General features: G+C 40.0%; 1 protein-coding gene across 3 annotated transcripts; it reads right to left on the bottom strand.

The window, feature by feature from the left end:
- Positions 1-1749: 1749 nt before the first annotated feature.
- On the bottom strand, positions 1750-15503 carry LOC127292240 (E3 ubiquitin-protein ligase UPL6). Of its 3 annotated transcripts, none has more exons than XM_051321614.2 (27): positions 15385-15503; positions 15093-15290; positions 14221-14318; positions 14019-14143; positions 13291-13402; positions 12686-12866; positions 11904-12086; positions 11494-11676; positions 10364-10433; positions 8813-8931; positions 8413-8717; positions 8161-8257; positions 7875-8018; positions 7247-7333; positions 7079-7165; positions 6846-6986; positions 6610-6735; positions 6309-6407; positions 5436-5503; positions 4978-5044; positions 4426-4596; positions 4252-4341; positions 3889-3969; positions 2815-2888; positions 2408-2479; positions 2234-2323; positions 1750-2114 (listed from the first exon to the last, which is right to left on the bottom strand). In XM_051321614.2, the coding sequence occupies exons 2-27, from the start codon at positions 15249-15251 to the stop codon at positions 2048-2050; spliced, it is 3096 nt and encodes a 1031-aa protein (XP_051177574.1). In that variant the 5' UTR covers positions 15252-15290; positions 15385-15503; the 3' UTR covers positions 1750-2047. The 3 variants fall into 3 exon arrangements, with proteins under 3 accessions (XP_051177574.1, XP_051177560.1, XP_051177568.1); XM_051321600.2 differs by having other exon boundaries at positions 15093-15277; positions 15385-15486; XM_051321608.2 differs by having other exon boundaries at positions 15093-15280; positions 15385-15483.
- Positions 15504-15878: the final 375 nt, after the last annotated feature.

Raw genomic sequence — 15878 nt, 5'->3', positions numbered from 1 at the left:
ACACACGCCTTGCATAAGCCTACAATCATGGTATGCACTCAAAACACAATTATGGCGTTCCCATATCTCTTAATCGCCAAATCTACCGAGCGGCATTCAGTAAAACATGTTGATGGGACCTAGACGGGAGCATCGGACAAGCTGCATCCAACCTTGGTGAACTCGTCGACATCACCATACGTGAGTGGCCCTTTAGGCCGGTAGGGCCAGCGAGCCATTGTAAGGATGATTGAGGTCGATGGCAATGTTACCATCCGCACAATGGCGGTGTTCGAAGGTGATCAGGGAAACCATGGCGATTGGGTCAAATCAACCATGCTCGCTCTCGACAAACTTGGGGAAGAACCTTGACAACGGTCTCACGCCTGCGCTTTCCTAGAAGTAGGCCGGGGAAGACGTCGACATGCTCCTCGAATGAAAAGCCACCGTGGTGCAGCCTTGGCTTCCTCCGGCGGCGCTGTCGATGGTACCCATGCTAAACCTTTGGCTTAGAGCGGCAAAGTTCGCCGCCATCATGGCTGCTGACTTCTTCATGTCGGCATTCTCACGCCTCTGCATGTGTTCCTCCGTGGAGATACAATATCTCTTGCGCACCTCGTCTGACATCCCCTCTAACATCGGCTTCTTGGGAGGCTTGACGAAAGACATACCCTTTGACCCCTTTGTGTTTGGCACTTTCGGCCCCATTGCGACGAGGGTGAACATGGTGCATCGGTGATGACATCGTGGGGTGAGCAAGTATGGGGCGACGGGCAGAGAAATAAAATGGGAGGGGTAAAAGGGGAAAGTTAAATAGGGTTTAGCATGCACCACTGCCAAGGCTGACCAGTCGGTTGACATTCGTGTGGCCACATTGGATAGAGTAACGTCATTGTGGCCACGAGCCCACAACTAGGCATGTTTTTCGTCCAGCACGTCCAACAGCACTATTGGGAGGGCTATGGTGGCATAGCCCCACATGAGGCATAATTGGAGGTGGTCTAAGTTATTGTGGCAGTGCATCAATTATTGTACTAGGTTGAAACCCTAATCGCCATCTTCCACCTAGACCAGATCTAGTTTCCAGGAGAGCAAGCTTAAACATTCCTTTTAAAGTAGAGTAATCGAAGTCTGAAACTTTGAATCTTTTGGTCTTACTGAATTTCACTATCAATATCTACCAATTGGTATCAAGAGCTTGTGAATCCTCTCAGCGGCATGATGTGATGGATCTACAAGTGACCTTGTATCTCTCAAAAATCATTCACTTTCTCTCCTGATGTCAGCCACTCTTTAGTGTTACAGCTATGACTTGCCAGTGGAGGCATAAATCGGGTGCAGTTCTAATTGGGAGCTGGTTTACTCGGCAGGATCACTGCAGTTGAGTAAAATTCCTCCTGTCGTTGTGTGATCTCGTTCTTTAGTTGGTGAAGGTAGCTCTCTGCTTCTTGTAAAAACCCCTCTGAAGTTTCCGTGGTAAAATATTAGATTCAGCTTCAGATGACGCAGGCACGTTGGAGATAGAATCAATGCAACTAATCACGACTCAGGATATGTGCAAAACTGCAGAAAGATTGTGAAGCTGAGAAGCAAGAATCCTTGGATTTCCAGTGTCCAAGCAAACTTTGACATATTATTTGTTGCTTCGCTTTCCACAAGTGAACCAGCAACCTGTAGCGCCCCACCTAGTCCTGCTATACCTCCAGCAGTGCAGGATGCAATACTAATTCCCCTAGTCAACACGTCAATATTGCCCTATAGGCATCCAAATGAAAATGTTCAGGGAACTTCAACCACAATGAATAAAATACATATGTACATGTCCTTGGCTGCTTACAACAGCATCCGCATTTGCTTGCTTTTACCGCCCTGTGGTCAAAGTTCTATCTATCAGCAACTACTGCAGGTGCCTCCCCTTGATTTCCTCCAAGACACTAAGAAACCTCTGATTTCTGTTTATGGGGCTTCCATTTTGGCCTGAATGGTCGGTTCTTCGGCCCTGGGTGCCTTTTAAGCTATTATCTAGCAACTATCTACACTGTGCACAATGTTTGAATCCACAAGGCAATTAGCTCAGGTCGAAACCGGCTTCTGAATTTATCGCATACAACAGTTTTGTTTGCAACTGCTCCTTGCTGTTTAACATGAACAAGGGAATCTGTTAGTCCTGCTGAAATGAATTAGCAAACAGATAAAATGTAAAAGACTCATGGTTTGCCCAGATGTAGAAATGTGGTTACTATGGTTTACTGACGTTTTGTACGGAGGGAGCTTAAGAAGGTTCATGCAAGTAGCTGAGGTGGGCAAGCGGTCTCCATGCTCCTCCACACCAGGGACACCAGCTCTGCATCCAAAAGAAGCTTAAGATCAAAATACCCAACAGAACAAGATGTGAAACTCGAACCATGTATATACAGGTGAATCGAACCTTTGAATGCAAAATTTTGGATCAAGGTACTCAAATCCAAGGAGTGGCCCACGAGAACATCCAGTCACAAACCTACGCATTTGTTGTCATCCGTATAGTGAGATTAAGAGAAGCATTGATTTGATATAAGGGATTAAGTATGTTTCAACTAATCACGGCTCAGGCTTGTGCATCATGCAAATAAAAGAAAAACATGTGTAAACCAAGAAGTCTCAAGGAAATAGATGAATCTAAACATTCAAGCTCCTGTCAGCGTAACTTAGTATGTTATCTCTTTATTCCTCTAGGTTTAATAAGACCAAAACTATACAGTTAGCACAACTGCCCACGAGTAGAAGAGGAATAGGAGAGGCGGTCAATTTCTACAAAAACTAATACTCGTGCCACAAAAAAGGAGAGTAACATACTTGAGAAACTTTTTCTGATTATCTGAACTGAAGCTCTTTAAAACCTCCCAGAGCATATCAATGATCTCATGGTCCTGAAAGAAAACCATAATTAATCCTTCTCTAAAGTAGGAAGATGCAAAATAATTCACCATTCAAAATAACAACATAAATATATAAACATAAAGAACACATGATTCAACACTAGTACCTCTGGAACTGGCCAATATAAATATTCGCAGTATGCATATAAATTATTATTAAGCAGGGACATTGCCTGAACTAGCTAGTTTTTGTATTTAAATTGGCATTAATATTTGAAGCTGATCCATCACTGAGATTGATCCTAGGGCATGGCAAGTCGTGCAGTCCACTAACATTGCCTTGTGGTTTGTAAGATTAGCTCATAAAACACTTTAAGAAAAAGTGTGTTCTAAGCTTCAAAGAACTATATTTGTTTCTACCACTCCAGTAGGTCATGCTTGCAGGATTGACTTGGTTTGAGCATGCCTGTTATTCAGCAAATGCACATTTTATTCCTTTGTCGCAGTGCAAGCAAACAAACGAGGAAAAATTGAGTGGGCGAGTGCTAGCTCTCATGACCACACAAGACCCGGGAGCCTACCAGGCCATTCAAGATAGCTCAACTCTTGACACACAAGACCTTGTTTGTAGATCCAATCTAGCTCCTGTAACTCTTCTAACACTCCTCAACATCAATATACACCAACATGACGTAACGCCATTACCTATCTGGGGGGGGGGGGGGGGTGGGGGGAGGGGGCATGAATCTAGGTAAGTCCCAGACGATATGGCCTCGCCGAAGTCCTTATACTATCGTAAGATTGGAGATAAACCCTTTGCACAATCGTAACATCGGCAGCGGTAAAAAAGGAGCATCAACAAACCATATAGTTTTTTAATAATATATAAAGCAAGACTGCTCTCATACCACGACTTTCAATTGTTAAAAATTGAGGGGTAGCCCACATGAGTGAAGGATAACCAACGACGGGTATCTATTACTATATGATAGCCAGCTGCATTATTGAGTAATGAAATGATGGCCTTTCCTACATAACAAAGCAAACATACCGGATGATAACCTCCAGAATAGTTGGTGTTCAAACGCAAGTCATCAATGTCCAAACTTTCCACAGAACCAGATATGAGAAGCTGCCAGAGCAAAATACGCAAGAGAAAGTGAGAAAAGTAAGAAATAAATATGTATGGTAATGCTAGGAATAAGTATCCTTCGACAACAGTAAACATGCACAGCATTATGCAATACAGTAATACATAAAGCATAGTAACATATTAGTCTTAACCACAGGGAAAACATCAAAATAAGACAAAATGTCACAATGCATTCACTTAATATACACATTTTGAAAAAGAGGTAGTGGAACTAAATTTCTCCATTTGTAATATTTATGTAAACTCTGCAAGTCAAAGTACCTGAATTTCATGTTCATTGAACATATCGATCCATTCCTTTGGTACAAGTTGTTGAAAACCTCTCAAAAAATGTCTACTTTGTCCACGAATCTGTTATCAGAAGAAAAGCAAATTACGTATCAAAACGTTACAATACGACATGACAAGCAGTAAATGACTGAACTCATAGCATACCTGATAGTTTAATCGATGGTTAGCAACAAGGTGGATAAACATAATAACGTTCTGATTAGTAACGCGCATCTCTCTCCCGCCAGGAAGCAGCTCTTCTTCTGATTGTTCGCCATATTCATTATTCAGGATAACAAAGTACAGCTCCAAATCTGAGAGGTCGCCTTGGTAATGCTGGGCATAGGAACGAAAAGTGATCAGAGCGTGGCAAAATGAACATCAGATGAAAAAGATACTTCATTAAGATAGTGGATCCTTATATAGCTATATAATGACATGCTACAAAGAAACAATACCCTCTGAAAATCTGGATTGCGACCTCACAATTAAAGAAGACTTTTTTTCATGGGTCATATATTAACTTGGTAATTGGTATTTTATCTTAAATATGGAGTATTAAACTTATGATAGTTTCATATGCCACATTTGACAAAACTGATACTATTAGATAAACACTTCATCTCTAAACTGCACACAACATTTAGAAAAATCTTAGCTTCTAAACCTATCAATAACTATATTCTTCTTCACACATTGATGTAAATAGGATCAAACCTTCAAAAACAGAAGATGTCGATACAACTCTGGATCCAGTGAAGGCAGATCATTCAAGAAGTTGGACCTGATTGGTGGCAAAAAGGTAGACGTGGATGTTAAACTCATTAAAAATAAATCATAACGAGCATAATGGAATTGTATATGTGACATCATAATATATTAACAGATTTGTAGAAGGGAAAAATCACAAGTCATTCTAACATTGTCTCATAGTATGCCCAACCATACTCTGTTAAATTTAATTGTAGTTAACAACAAAATCCACAACACTGCAAGGGCCCAAACCACTCCTCCTATATTCGAACTAATTTACCTAGTAGGCTAGAAGCAAATTTAATCCATGCTGGCAAGTTCTGAACCATATCTCGTAACAAATGAACCATAATCCAGGTCAACAGAATCACAGGAAGTAATTTGTTGCAACTTGCTTAAGGGAGAAGGAGGGAGAGATATACTTCTCTTTCAGCTTGCTCAAGAAGAAGGTAGCAAATGGCAAGTCAACAAGTATTCCCTCATACATCGCCTGGAAGACATGAATAAAGCACATGTCAGATGATATGATACCCATATAGTTACAGAAAGATGTATAACTTATGTGATTGCGATGATAGAGCTTAGGAACAAAAGAAGTTACAAAATCAGTAAGACTAATGTAGAATAATCAGCAACTTTGCACTGATGGACACAATTAGCATATCTATGCCGTTTTAGTACAATCTACATGCATGTGCCCAAACTCAAAAGGCAACTTTGGTTCCAAGTATAAAATTGTGGATGACCAAACAGTTCAACAGAACCCCAGTGATATATGCTCCAATAATACAATTGATCAACACAGACAGATCCCTCTAGGGCAACAGTGCAGCCTGTCACGGATTCAGAATGTGTGACGCAGTACACAAGAATGCCATGAAGATGTTTACAGATATTGAACCTAAACTATTCTACATAACAAAATTCACGATACCAAGATCAGGAATACTCATTATGTTCTTTCTATAAGTCAAGTACTCGAATATGCACATATCACAGGAACAGCCATCTAATCTTAAACACATATTACATCACTGCTAGCTACCATACAGCATAACCTCAAGAATAGAGATAACACTAATAATTTCAAACTCAATATACATTTCCATAAGAAAAAAAGCACGACATGCCTCCAATATAGGACAAAAGTTCAGGAAATACTGGGAAATTAGCTCGAAGATACTTGCATGCCTTCGGAAAATGTCAGAATATCAGATATACAAGTTCTAGAACAAGCTCTAACAGGTTGAACATCTGCTCAGAAATGGCAAAGAAAATATGTACGATCAAAGCACCTTCCCAAGGAGACTTCCAAGAAAATGGAAATACTGCAGATGCTGTTCATGAACCAATCCCGATCCAGGGTTCGGGTACAAAAGATGATCGACCGTTTCCTACAGAGAAAACAAACAGGATACAAAAAATGTGAAGTAACGTAACTGCGATAAGCAAAACAACTCCATATAGTATTTCTGCCAGTTCTTAGCTACTGTATACCAAGCTACCAGCATATTGCCACAAATTAATGAACATAAAGTCTACTCACACATTAGTAAAGATTGTGATTCTGTGACTAAAGAATAAAAGAGCAGATACCTTGAACAAGCCATACTGCACATCAAACGCAGCACGAGTGATATTTTCCATGAAATCTTTGAAAATTCCGCCTCCATCAATTCCAGCCTCTTCCACACCATGCTCGTTAACAAACGATACTCGAATCTACAAGCATCAAGGTTTCATTGAAAAGTCAGAAGACCGGTTTCCTGTATATTAGGAGAATATGTCTTAAACAAACAAAGGAGCAAAGATGAAAGATATTGTCATCATACTGGTCCTTTAAGATCTTCTTCAGATAGCAAGCTTAGCTGGTCAAAAGCATCTTCCAGAAGTCGACTTCTTCTTATCTTGAACCGGTGTCTTGTCAAGGAAGAATGGGACGTCGTTGATTGTTTAGAATTTGCCAATTGTGACTATGGAAAAAATAAATTAATTAATTAAGACATTATCCTGAAAGATGCACCTGTCGTATTCAACGTTGTACAACTAATAAATAATAACATACAGTAAATATCTTGACTCTGATGGTAAAAGGCGCCAAAAAAGGAGCAAGCTTTATAATCTCTGATGCTCGAGTGTTGCCAAGTATTGCCTGAAAAGCATGTAAAGGGTGTTAAAGAGATGTTCTTCTGAAATATGTATTAGTAATTCAAGCAGCACATAGCTCCACTACCTGAGAGACAAAATTTTCGCTTGTTGCTTCTTGGGAATAGAAATCACTATCGGAAGTGAATGGGAGTCGGTTGTTCCAGTCTTGTAACTGCAATTAGGTACAGAATTTAGTTCACATTATGCACTTTCTCCATGGAACAACAAATAAAGTAGCAACCACTTCTGGCAAATCGTTAACAGAACAGTGCGATGTTAATCAGCTACATCCATCAAAACCAATTCACGTAATTTGTATCAAACAATCTGGAATATAAACTAGAAATGGTTGTGTTTAATAAACAAACAAAGAAAGAAATTAGTTGTGTTTGATAAAGAAAAAAACAATGTTCATACACTAACCATGCAGCTCAAAAACCAAGGACTGACTATGAGAAGGACTGCAATTTTAGATTAAGAAGAGAAAGCAAGAACAATTTCTTAAGGTTATACTAAGTTCCTAACCAACAATAATAATGAATGCTCTTCCCAAAAGTGCTCCAGAATATAATGACTAGTGAACTACAGTACCTCAATACCACCATTAGAGTTCAAGGCACTAAAGACAGGAAGCAGACAATATACAGAAATTGAAAATCAAAATCACTAGATATAACAAACAGTAACATGATATATCAAGGCAGGATATCTACCTGTGTGAGTAACTCAGATAACCCAGTCCTAGCCCGGCTCTTGAGATTATCAATCGACATTTTCTTAAGGCCTAAAGGATTAGGTAATGGCTTCTGAGTAGAAGAGGTGTGTGAAGGAATAATCCAAAGAAGTTGCCATAAAGCCTGCAGATTGAAGTTGAATTCATATCAATGTAATACCAAACATGAGTATATCCCAGCAACAGCTCTGATGTTTCAAGTAATTATAAATTCAACAGAGTGGATGACTAATAATAACACATTGATGGTATTGTTTTGTATGTACCTGCTTTAAAATGAGAATCAGGGACTTCAAATCCTTAAGTGAAAGAGGTTTCTCTTGTTCATAGAATTCCTCGTTATCAACGATCTTTAACATGTACCTAGTACAGGGTAAAATACAAAGCATTGATAAAGTGTGTTCTGAGAAAAGATGTGAAAATTTGTCCACAGTACGATTGATTGACAAAAAACACAAAATTAAATTACAAAAAATTAGCCAGCAACAGTTTGTGGCAATTTGAAATAGACGTCTTACTTGTATATGGGACAGAATACGGACACTGGCAGTAGCCAACCAGGAGCATCTGCAGGCAAAGGAGAGATATACTTGGAAAAATATGGCCATCTTTGGTTTACATGGCACCGCTTTATAAAATTCCATAGTGCAGGAACAATTTCGGTACGGTAGGCCAGCACAGTCATAGTTACATCTAGAGGCAGTGTGTTGAACATGACATGAAGGAAAGCACAAATGGACCCTACAGCTTCCACTTCAGCATCTGATGGTCCAGATAGATCAGAATAGTTTGTGCTTAATGTGCCTCTGAACAGTGCATTCACCTATGCATGACAGTCTAAAGTCAAACAGAAGAAAGCAAAATATGGAGCCCAATAATCTTGACAGTGAATAACTTCTGTATGGCTGTTCAGCATACCAAATGATCGAGTAATCGTGTATTTGAATCAAATGCTGCAGTTATCTGTTTTTGCAAATCAATATCAAGACCACCTTTAACATCAACGTCCATCGGCATGTCATCGTCCTCATCTGCTCCTGTTCGTAGTTTAAGAAGAATACAGCATGCATAAGACTCTATCACAGAAAGACTGAAAGAGATATGCAAGTTAAGGAGACGACTAGTAGGAACGAATCTTAAGCCGCAAAGGGGCACCACAATACTGCTAATTTAGAGCTGTCTCAAACATTTGTGTACTTGTGATGTTCTTCAAATTCTTGAAAAGTCAGGTCCAGCTCAATGTGGTGTGTGCTCTTATAGGGTCTAATTTCTAACGGTGTGAATGTATATATGGTGCATATGAGTTCCATTCTTCATTAATGCACATCAGATCGCAATCGTTTATTCCACCAGTTTGCTATATTTTTCCATGGGCTCCAAAAACTATGTTTCAAAATGTGAATCAGGATTTAGCAATGTATTTATAGGCTTCTAGCGATGTTGCACTCTCTCGTCCTACTTGAATGCTTCAGAAGTCATGAAGTGCTCGTAGTACATCAATAAACAGGCTTATGCCAGTCAATTCAACTAAGATTTTTCTTAGATTTAGTCATGAAGTGTTTTCTTGACCTGTGTGTACAGTGGGCCACGGAAAAATATAGTAAAACAGAGTAAGTAATATGTTGGAAGCAGTGGCGGAGCATGGGCCGCATAGAAGACTAGGCCAGTTCAATACAGTACTGCAAAGAATGGGCCGAAATGAGATATCTGCTGTTATTAGGCCGAATTCGTGCCAAATAGTAAAGGAATGCTAGAGAGAAGGGTGGGCCGCCCACCCGTAGCGCCGCCACTGGTTGGAAGTATATTGATGCTCTACCTATGGACAACACTATTTTGTAACAAGTATACAAAATAAGAAAATCGACCTTGTTTATGGCTTTACTTTTTAATAACGGGAATAATACACTCATACAACAGTGAAACAAAGACCTGATGTATCAATTTCAAGTGTGTAGGCTGCAAAAAGGATCGATTCATCAAAGGACAGAGACCAAGTCTGCATATTTATACTTCCCATTCACACCAACATATTAAACGGTGTTGTAATGGTAAGCAGCCCTTTTATCTGCATACCAAGCCTCCTTTTACTCGGCCTAAGATTCCCCTTAGCTAGCCCCGTTTCAGAACACTGCAGTGTTTACCTATTTAAGGTGTTCAAATTTCAACTTAATACACTCCCTCCGATCCATAATAAGTGTCAAATTAAGTGTATTAAGTTGAATCATAAACCATGACAACTTCAAAGCAAGAAATTTGGAGTACTTATCATGGATCGGAGGGAGTAGTATATTATGACTTTTTCTGCAATCGCTAAATCATAAAATCATGACAACTTCAAAGCAGTTTGCAAGCATTCATTGTGTGACAAGGACCTATGCAAATGAATGACAACACAAAATGCTACATAAACACTAGCGAGCTAGACTGCCAAAAGATAGAAGATTGTTCATTTACTGGCAAGTAACTTACTTTCAGTAGGGGATGTGATCGTTGGCAACGCATCCAGCAATGACGTAGCAACAGCAATGATGTCAGCTGCCTGGTACAGAAAGAAAACATACAAAAATGATATTTATCACTCACAATTATTAAAGTGGCATCAATCTTTTAAATAATCCACAAAAGGACATCCAATAGAAAATGGAAAAAGAGAGCTGTTTCCACAACCAAGAATATTACATATATGATAACAAGTCAACAATATAATAATACATGCATAATTCAGCTATTTACATGACCAAGGCGATTTCAGAAATCAGATATGAAATCAACCATATATCAATTTATGCATACATGTTTAGCATCACAAGAAGAACAACACATTTGCTTGTGAACCTCACAAATGAATACACTTTTTCTCTCTGTTGAGATCATATAACTCAAGAGTAAATGACACACAGCAAATATAGAAGAATATTGAACATGAGAGCACATACAAGGAACATAATACATCTTTGCAAGGGTTTGCAACATCATACAGGCTTAACTGGTGATTTAAGCGAAGCAGTTAGAACCTAGAAACACCTTGCCGCATTTTTGACGTAAACAAATCAAAGCATGGCTATGGTATATATAACTTTTAGATAAGCGAAAGCTTTTACAATTTCTCACTCGAATTTTTTGCATTTCACATCAATCCCAGTTGTAGGATGATAAGTGAATTTGTAGAGAGAAAAATATATATAATGCAAAATGTGTGTACACACATGCACCATAGTCCCATAAATGACACCCAAGAAGAACAATAATTAGCAGAGGATTTGGTGTGCAAAAAAAAAAACTGCTATATACCAAATAGATTTGGGTACCAACTCAACCTTCTCAACCCAGCTCAAAAGCTGGACAAGGATAGACAAAATGCGCCAAAGCAAATGATGGGGCCTAACAGCCCAATGCTGGCATTGAATAAGTAAAAGGACCTAACGATGCTCCTTTCTGGGAGCAAATGGGCTTGCAATGAATGTTTTTTAGTACAGAAACCAGATTGGTCTTTTCCCTGATTATGGTATTTTCGTGCATTTCCAGCCTTGTGCAATATTGCCAGATATCCAGTAGATAAGAAATTGATGTAGGAACTTGAAAGGTAGAAGAACACCTACTCTATCAGAAGCGAACATTGGTTCAGCCAAAATCCAGGTTGCAGCTTCAAGTACATTTGCTAGAACACAAGCATATCCTGGATGATTAACTGATATATCCTTTGGAAGAACATCAGCACGACTAGGCAAATAGCAAGCTATCTGATGGATATAATATTTGCTGAGCCCATTAGCAGCGAAAACCTGAAGTAAATAAGCAGTAGAAACAGTCAAATATACGCATTCCTCAAAATAAATTCAAACAAATTAAATTTTTTAACAGGGAAATGGTTCAATTCATAATAAAAAATTGTATTCTCAGACATTATGTTTCAGATTACAAAAGGTAAAATAATATGCAGTTCATATTTTCGCCAGCCATGAGTAAAAACCTTGAATTAGTCAAACAAGAAAATATGGAAACAGCTCACCTTCTTGAAGAGTGGCAAACGATGCCAGAGAAAAGGAATGGATAGAAGTTGCGAGGAAAAACTCCATCTTGGATCGACAATTGGACAGCAGCATGGATCATCGCCAACATGCGAAGCAACAAGCATGAGAGCTTGCTCCAGCGCAGATGTATTATGGTGGTGCTCCAAATTTCTTGCATTTTGCTGAATAATGATCAGATCCATCAAAAACATCACAAAGCAAATCATTGAAGATTAACTGTGGCCATAGTGATCAATTCAATTCTTCTTCCACCAAACAACTAAATACTCAGAGCAAGGTCACTGCACTAGACAATCCCACACTACCTACCAACAGATGCTAATCAAAACAAAGTCGGTAGTACCTGCTATTGTTGGAACATCAACTTTTTATGCTTGATACACCAAGAAACAACTAAAATAAAAACTTAAATTTCAGAAGTTCTGATATTTGATTCAAGAATTCACTGCCGTGTTATTGCCTTCAGAATCTTAATAATAAGATGAGCATAGCTGAAGTGGTGAAGCAGAATATTATTTTTGTTTAGGTAGCATACAACACCTTGTAGTAAGATGTAATATAAAGATAGATGCGAGTAATAAAGAAATCCGAAGTGTATGGCACTTTTTTTACTGTTAAAGGATTTAAACTAATACAGCCATATATCCTCAAGTGAAAGTAGAATTATTTGTGGATAATATATTTGGTCAACGAGTCAACTAAAAGAGTAGAGACAATGGTAACAACAAATAAACAACCTTAGTATAGAAATAGAACATACCGGTACTGCAATAATAATCCCCCGAAATAAGCAATAGATCCTTTTGTGCTGAAGATACCCAACGACTTTGCAAATCCACGGTAGTTTAGGATTTAACAAACAAGTCACAGCTTCTAGTAACCGGACAAAGGGCATTTCTGTGCTTTCCACTGACATCAAAAGTTGGTTACTCCAATCATACCTATCAAAACAAAATAAACAAGGCAAATACAATGTTATTCATTTCATCATTAATGATAGAAAAATAGCACCAGCTGGAGCATGCACATCGGCTACATAAGTTCAGCAAGAAAAAGAAGCAGACGATAAAATATCAACTGAGAAGGCAATATCAATAAAGCAACTATATCGATACAATTTTCATGTGCTGGCAACACACAACAAAACTTAAATCAAATTAAGATGTAGGGCATCCCCTAGTGAGATGGTAACTGCATGTTCCATTCACAAAAGTTCACTCGGCACAAGCTGATCTTGAGCAGAAATAGAACTTCATAGGGTATTCATTCCACTTAGGATGAATAAATGTATTTTTGAATCATGTGATTAGTAAGAACAGATAAAGAAGAATATTCGAAATATTAGCTATCAATAATTGAACTCACCTCTTCTGATGGACTGCATACACACAGATGAGTGCGAGTTTTTTTACCCTATGTATAACGAGAGGTTCCACTGAGGAGTAATTCACACCAGCGAAGAGACTTACAGCATCTCCTACAACCGAAAGGTAAAAAAGATGAATACAGCTAATGTCATAGGAGTAGTGAAAATGAATATCATGTCGATGAGGCTGCACACAAATAGAATACAAGTCAATAGAAAAACATTATACTACTCCCTCCGAATAATATTACTTGTCGCCAGTATAGATGTATCTAGGAATAAAATGTGTCTAGATACATCCATATTAGGGACAATTAATATGGATCGGAGGGAGTACCTAAAAATGTCTAATAATGCCTAGGAAGTTCATACTGAATCAATAATATCAAGAGTTTACAGAGAATAAATTTATTGGCATAGTTTTTATTTCAAGTTATTGGCATTAGTCAAATGCCACTCATGAAGCATACTAAACAAGAAGTAGCTGTTTGCACCTAGGAGAACAGGCAGTTGTAACTAGGTCCACGAATAAAGGCTCTAAATTGAGAATATGATACCAGTATGGCAGCTGTCATAAAGGGATTCAAATACGCTAAACGGAATGACATAAAGGCATATCTGGTGGATATTATATAGAAAGAGGATAAATACCCCAATAACACTAGGATCAAACTTAGCATACGGTGGAAAGAACAGCAACACTGGTAAAGAGAAGATTGATACGTACCATTTTTAACATACTGCAGAAGTAAGTTGCAGACTTGAGAAAGTATAGCAATGTCATCGTCTTTACTTGCATTGAAGAAGAAGAGCAATTGACGAAGAAAGTCAGAATTAGCGCTGAAGCAGTTCCTGATTCAGTACCACAAAGCTGGTCAGAGAGAGAGACAAGAAAAGACTAAACTTAATATATTTAGTGTAATGCTTACCTATCTACCCTCTGGCAGTGCTCCCCAAAAGTAGAACAGAAGTTTTCTCGAACTTCAGCGCGTGCCAGTTCGAATGCCCTCTTCCCTCTGAAGCATTTCTGCAGCTCACAATTACTAGTCAAATTCTATTTCGGGAACATGAATATGCATATACACGGGAAGCTGAAAGCGATTCTGGACGCAACAGCTTGTCACGAGAAACAGGATTGCGGTTTAATAAGATGTTAGGTCGTCGGATATGCCATAGTCGATTAAGGCGAAACGACTACGCGTGAACTTTTCCCACGCACGCCTCGTAACGCCCGACAAACAAAAAAGTGGAACCATTAAAGCTTCTCAGCTTTTAACACCCCCTTGATCCCAGTAGAAGCGCACATTCATACAAACCTGAACACTCGATTAATTTGCCTCGTCACACCCAAAAACCAATAGGAATCGCTATAGTTCCTCGACCAGCCTACGCAACCTGAACTCCCCCGTGTCCTGCCGCATCATGCGAAAATAAATTCCTTCAACTACATTTACTCTTCCGACAGACCCTATCGTGCTGGAGAATTATTCAACCTAAAACTTCACACAAGCACAAAACACTGACAGTGTAATTCTTGGAGTAGAACTATTCAACCTAAAACTTGCAACAATGCTGAAAAGTTCTCCTATCTGGTGACACGGAGTGAAATACCGCTAGGCCAGAATGCTCAGAGTCTGGATCTCAGGTATAATAAACTGTAAACACAGTTTAGAGAGCGCATAAATAAACCCTCCCTCGAAAGTCGAAACATCGCCACTTTAATTAAGCGCAAGTCGCAACCCCCATGAGGGCATGCCCCCGGGTAGCGATCACGAGTGAGCGAACACCCGCAGGGACATACCTGGATCTTGGTAGCGGATGAGTTCTGTAGGCGCAGCGCTAGGCGTCGCCGTCGCTCCTCGCGCGTCTGCTCGAGCAGCACCTGGCGGTCGCGCTCCTTGTTGCTGCGGCCGCCCATGTCGACCCGCTTCCGCGAGGTCGGGTCGCCGGAGAAGAACATCCTGCCGGCTCCGCCCGCCCGCGCGCCTGCTGGACACCACTGCCGCCACCACCCCAGGAAAAGAGGGAAAAAATCAGGAAAAATCCGCAAGAAAATCGCGTCGGAAGGGGATGCGAGGCCGATCGGGGCGTACCGGAATGGGGCTCGGCTCGATCGGGGGTCTAGGGTTTGCGAGGACGGGAGATGGATGCAGCGACCGAGTTCGGAAGCTGCGAGTCGAGAGGGGAAAGGAGATGGGTGCGGTCTCGTCTCGGGCCTGGGAGGAGAAGAGAAGACAAGGGGTGGGTGATATTTCCGTATGACGGTTCTGCCCCTGCCGATCGTAGTGCAAACCCGCGCAGGCAGTGACGTGGGCGTCCACGCGTGGTGACGTGGAAGAGCTCCCGTCCCTCGTGGAAGAAACTTTCTCCATGTTTCCTTGCCAACAATGCATTTTCTCGCACGTAAAAAAAATGCATTTTCTCGCATGCGGGAGACGAAAATCGGATTTTGGTTGAGAAAGATTCACTGCATCGCACGAACTTTAAAGCATCTGAAAAAATGTATGCGGAGGAATCCTCAATTCGACGGTTTCTACCGATGCAGCCTTGTCTCACGCTCGCTGGAGTCAAAATGTGTCGCAGTCAT

Source organism: Lolium perenne, chromosome 1 (genome assembly GCF_019359855.2).
Source record: "Lolium perenne isolate Kyuss_39 chromosome 1, Kyuss_2.0, whole genome shotgun sequence".
NCBI classification, from domain to species: domain Eukaryota; kingdom Viridiplantae; phylum Streptophyta; class Magnoliopsida; order Poales; family Poaceae; genus Lolium; species Lolium perenne.
This window is presented reverse-complemented; position numbering and strand designations above follow the sequence as displayed.

Coding starts and splice junctions, on each gene's coding strand:
- LOC127292240 (XM_051321614.2), bottom strand. CDS start 15,251: ATGTTCTTCTCCGGCGACCCGACCTCGCGGAAGCGGGTCGACATGGGC. Junction 4,342..4,425: donor ACCATCGATTAAACTATCAG/GTATGCTATGAG, acceptor TTCTGATAACAG/ATTCGTGGACAAAGTAGACA. Junction 2,115..2,233: donor AAGCTCCCTCCGTACAAAAC/GTCAGTAAACCA, acceptor CATGTTAAACAG/CAAGGAGCAGTTGCAAACAA.